The 5,515-nt window shown below is 45.6% G+C and overlaps 1 protein-coding gene across 1 annotated transcript in view; it reads left to right on the top strand.

Moving 5' to 3' along the window:
- The window catches only part of noa1 (nitric oxide associated 1), a 7,868-nt gene continuing 2,353 nt past the window's right edge, over positions 1-5,515 (top strand). The window contains exons 1-5 of the mRNA XM_076105142.1: positions 1-302; positions 778-1,719; positions 1,807-1,971; positions 2,094-2,210; positions 2,292-2,383. Coding sequence (XP_075961257.1) covers positions 86-302; positions 778-1,719; positions 1,807-1,971; positions 2,094-2,210; positions 2,292-2,383 — 1,533 coding nt within the window. The 5' untranslated portion in view covers positions 1-85. The remainder of the gene's footprint in view (positions 303-777; positions 1,720-1,806; positions 1,972-2,093; positions 2,211-2,291; positions 2,384-5,515) is intronic.

Below are 5,515 nucleotides of genomic sequence, written 5' to 3'. Positions count from 1 at the left end.
TGGAGCACCAGCATCAGGAGAGTCTCGTGCGTTCATAGCTCCAACGTGAGCGAGGTGTGTTCGCTTGCGGTCGGAGGAGTGAAACATGTGGAAGGCAGTCCAGCTGGCGGTCCGCCGGGCGGGGAGGAGCGGGGTTTGTGTTCCTCCACGCTGCGTCCCCGCTCTGTCCTGTCGGTCAGTGCCTGGCTCATGGGCCGCGGCAGGTCGGGATGTGACCCGGATGTTCTGCAGCGGAGCCGAGAGGAGGATCTGTACGGTGGACCTGGACCTGGAGGAGGTGTTTGTGTTTGTGGAGTGTTCAGGTGAGACTGAGGACAGGTACGAGTACTACTAGTACTACAAGTACTGAGAAGTACTACGAGTAACAAGAGGTAGTACAAGTACTACAAGTACTGAGAAGTACTACGAGTAACAAGAGGTAGTACGAGTACTGAGAAGTACTACGAGTAATGAGAAGTAGTACAAGTACTGAGAAGTACTACGAGTAACAAGAGTTAATACAAGTACTGAGAAGTACTACGAGTACCCCGGCTCCGGCTCCGCTAGTCGCATGTCGATGTGTCCTTGAGCAAGACACTTAACCCCAAAATTGCTCCCGTAGCTGTGCCTACGGTGTAGAAATGTGATAGACTCTGAATTGTAAGTCGCTTTGGATAAAAGCGTCTGCTAAATGACTTTAATGTAATGTAATGAGTAACAAGAGTTAGTACAAGTACTGAGAAGTACTACGAGTAGCCTGTGGTTCTGATTCTTCTTTTTCTCTCCTGGTGGGTTCAGATCCAGAGGAGGACAAAGACGTCCATCAGCTGAGCCTCTCCTCCTCCTCTGATCCTCCTCCTCCGGTTCCTCCTCTGGTTCCTCCTCAGAGACACCTGAGGTCTTTGGAGCGTCAGCTGCAGGTGTTGAGGGGCGTGGCCCAGCAGGAGGCGGAGCCTGACTCTCTGATCCAGTTCCAAGACGTGGACTTCCCGCTGGACAAGAGTGTTGTGTCATCGAAGAAGAAGAAGAAGAAGAAGATGACGGCAAGTAAAGGTGAGCAGAAGGTGTTCGGTACCGCGGACCTGGAGGAGCCGGTGAGTGACACCTGCTGCTCGGGCTGCGGCGCCGTCCTTCACTGCACCGCCGCCGCCGTGCCCGGATACCTGCCAAGTGAGAAGTTCAAGGTGCTGCTGCAGGAGGAGCAGCTGAGCGACGCCACCTGCCAGCGCTGCCACCTGCTGACCCACCACCACAAGGCCCTGAACCTAAACATGACCCCGGACCAGTACCGGGCCGTGGTGCGTCAGATCCGGCCCCACAGGGCTCTGGTGCTGCTGGTCGTGGACCTGATGGATGTCCCGGACTCCGTGGTCCCCGACCTGCCGGACCTGGTGGGGACCAACAAACACGTGGTCGTCCTCGGAAACAAGATTGACCTGCTGCCCGGAGACTCGCCCGACTACCTGCGGCGGATCAGGAGGCAGCTCTCCGCATACTGTCGGGATGCCGGCTTCGGGGATCAGGTGACCGACGTGCACCTGATCAGCGCCAAGACTGGGTACGGCGTGGAGGGTCTGGTGTCCAGCCTGCAGAGGTCCTGGAGGTACAAAGGTGACGTCTACCTGGTGGGCAGCGCCAACGCCGGCAAGTCCACGCTCTTCAACACGCTGCTGGAGTCAGACTACTGCAAGTCCAGAGCCTCAGACCTGGTCCACAAGGCCACCATCTCTCCCTGGCCCGGTGAGCCAGACTCCATTCATATTTCTGTCGATTTAACGTGTCAGCGTTCGTCATGTGTGTTGTCTCCTTCTCTCGTGGTGCGTTCAGGGACCACTCTCAACCTGCTTAAGTTCCCCATTATGAACCCGACTCCACACAGGATGTTCAGACGGGAGGAGAGACTGAAGGAGGCGGAGAGACAGACGGAGACAGAGCTGTCTCCGGAGGAGATGAAGCGACTGAGACACTTCAGCAGACAAGGATACCTAGTGGGTAAGACAGAGGGTGAGACAGGTAGGGGAGACAGGAGTCTACCTGTCTACCTGTCCACCTGTCCACCTGCCCACCTGTCTACATGTTCACCTGTCTACCTGTCGTCCTGTCTACCTGTCCAGGTCGTGTTGGGAGAACCTTCCGGTCTCACATCAGATCCAGACCCGATGAGATCCAGTTCGATCCCGACAGTTTGGCTTTTGGAGAAAACGATGACGGAGAGATGAAGAGCTTGACAGGTGAGGACGCTGAGAGAGACGTCTGATTGGATGAACGATCTCTGATGTCATCAGTGTACTGACCTCTGTGTGATGTTTCAGCTCCCAGCGGGTCAGCTGACGAGTTCTCCTTCAACGAGCTGAAAGACGCTCACTGGCTGTTTGACACGCCGGGACTCCTGAAGGAGCACGACGTGAGTACACATATACATACTTATATACATATATACACATATATATATATATATACCGTATTTTCCGCACTATAAGGCGCACTTAAAAGCCTTTAATTTTCTCAAAAAACGACAGTGCGCCTTGTAATCCGGAGCGCCTTATATATGGATCAATTGGTTAATTGGTTGATCCATACTGGTTGTACACGGCGCTCTGTCAAAATGTTTCAGTACGACTGGTAAACTACAAAGCCGCACCGCGGTAAACACCGGTACTGTGCTTACTCTTAGTCCAACACCACTTGTGTGTATAAAGACCCCAAAATGGCACCTTTCAAGAGACACGCTTACGACGCTATTCTATTCTATGCGCCTTATAATCCGGTGCGCCCTATATATAAAAACAGTTCTAAAATAGGCCATTCATTGAAGGTGCGCCTTATAATCCGGTGCGCTTTATAGTGCGGAAAATACGGTGTATATATATATATATATATATATACAGAATCTTGAAGGAGCACGACGTCAGTACATGCATATATGCATATATATATATGCATATATGTATATATATATATGCATATATATATATATATATATATATATATATATATATATGCGTATATATATATATATATATATATATATATGCGTATATATATATATATATATATATATGCGTATATATATATATATATATATATATGCGTATATATATATATATATATATATATGCGTATATATATATATATATATATATATGCGTATATATATATATATATATATATATATGCATATATATATATATATATATATATATGCATATATATATATATATGCATATATATATATATATGCATATATATATATATATGCATATATATATATATATATATATGCATATATATATATATATATATATATATATGCATATATATATATATATATATATGCATATATATATATATATATGCATATATATATATATATATATATATATGCATATATATATATATATATATATGCATATATATATATATATATATATATATGCATATATATATATATATATGCATATATATATATATATATATATATATGCATATATGCATATATATATATATATATATATATATATATATATATATATATATATATATATATATATATATATATATATATATATATATATATATATATATATATATATATATATATAAATAAATAAATAAATTAGTGCTGGGCAAGTTAACGTGTTATTATCTCGTTAACGCATTAATTAATTAATGCCGACAATTATGTTGTCGTGCGTTAACGCAGTTTTTTTTTAATTATTATTAAGCGGACATTTTTAACACAAGAACCAGGCAGCAAGCGGTGAACAGCTGTTTGTGTGGCTCTTCCTGTTTCCTTCACCTACATTCCCCTGGGTCCTAAGCCCCTCCATGTACAGCTTCTTATCACCCTCTATGTACCAACGTACATTTATAACAAATACCACACATATTATCTGAGTGAATGAAATAGTCTTATTAAATACTTTGTTCTTTACATAGTTGAATGTGCTGACAACAAAATCACAGAAAAATTATCAATGAAAATGAAATGTATTAACCCATGGAGGTCTGGATTTGGAGTCACACTCAAAATTGAAGTGGAAAAACACACTACAGGCTGATCCAACTTTGGTGTAATGTCCTTAAAAGTCCAAATGAGGCTCAGTAGTGTGTGTGGCCTCCACGTGCCTGTATGACCTCCCTACAACGCCTGGGCATGCTCCTGATGAGGTTGCGGATGGTCTCCTGAGGGATCTCCTCCCAGACCTGGACTAAAGCATCCGCCAACTCCTGGACAGTCTGTGGTGCAACGTGGCGTTGGTGGATGGAGCGAGACATGATGTCCCAGATGTGCTCAATTGGATTCAGGTCTGGGGAACGGGTGGGCCAGTCCATAGCATCAATGCCTTCGTCTTGCAGGAACTGCTGACACACTTCAGCCACATGAGGTCTAGCATTGTCTTGCATTAGGAGGAACCCAGGGCCAACCGCACCGGCATATGGTCTCACAAGGGGTCTGAGGATCTCATCTCGGTACCTAATGGCAGTCAGGCTACCTCTGGCGAGCACATGGAGGGCTGTGCGGCCCTCCAAAGAAATGCCACCCCACACCATTACTGACCCACCGCCAAACCGGTCATGCTGGAGGATGTTGCAGGCAGCAGAACGTTCTCCACGGCGTCTTCAGACTCTGTCAGTCTGTCACATGTGCTCAGTGTGAACCTGCTTTCATCTGTGAAGAGCACAGGGCGCCAGTGGCGAAGTTGCCAATCTTGGTGTTCTCTGGCAAATGCCAAACGTCCTGCCCGGTGTTGGGCTGTAAGCACAACCCCCACCTGTGGACGTCGGGCCCTCATACCACCCTCATGGAGTCTGTTTCTGACCGTTTGAGCAGACACATGGACATTTGTGGCCTACTGGAGGTCATTTTGCAGGGCTCTGGCAGTGCTCCTGCTGTTCCTCCTTGCACAAAGGTGGAGGTAGCGGTCCTGCTGCTGGGTTGTTGCCCTCCTACGGCCTCCTCCACGTCTCCTGATGTACTGGCCTGTCTCCTGGTAGCGCCTCCATGCTCTGGACACTACGCTGACAGACACCGCAAACCTTCTTGCCACAGCTCGCATTGATGTGCCATCCTGGATGAGCTGCACTACCTGAGCCACTTGTGTGGGTTGTAGACTCCGTCTCATGCTACCACTAGAGTGAAAGCACCGCCAGCATTCAAAAGTGACCAAAACTTCAGCCAGAAAGCATAGGAACTGAGAAGTGGTCTGTGGTCACCACCTGCAGAACCACTCCTTTATTGGGGGTGTCTGTCTTGCTAATTGCCTATAATTTCCACCTGTTGTCTATTCCATTTGCACAACAGCATGTGAAATTGATTGTCAGTGTTGCTTCCTAAGTGGGCAGTTTGATTTCACAGAAGTGTGATTGACTTGGAGTTACATTGTGTTGTTTAAGTGTTCCCTTTATTTTTTTGAGCAGTGTATTATTTGTACAACTTGTTTTTATGAAGATGGATTTTTGTTTGTTTTGTAGTGCTGGGCAAGTTAACGCGTTATTATCGCGTTAACGCATTAATTAATTAACGTCGACAATT

The sequence above is a fragment of the Anarhichas minor genome, unplaced genomic scaffold (genome assembly GCF_050575085.1).
Source record: "Anarhichas minor isolate MPS153535 unplaced genomic scaffold, ASM5057508v1 ptg000031l, whole genome shotgun sequence".
Taxonomy (NCBI): domain Eukaryota; kingdom Metazoa; phylum Chordata; class Actinopteri; order Perciformes; family Anarhichadidae; genus Anarhichas; species Anarhichas minor.
Note: the sequence above shows the minus strand (reverse complement) of the source record. Positions and strands in the feature narration are given on the sequence as shown.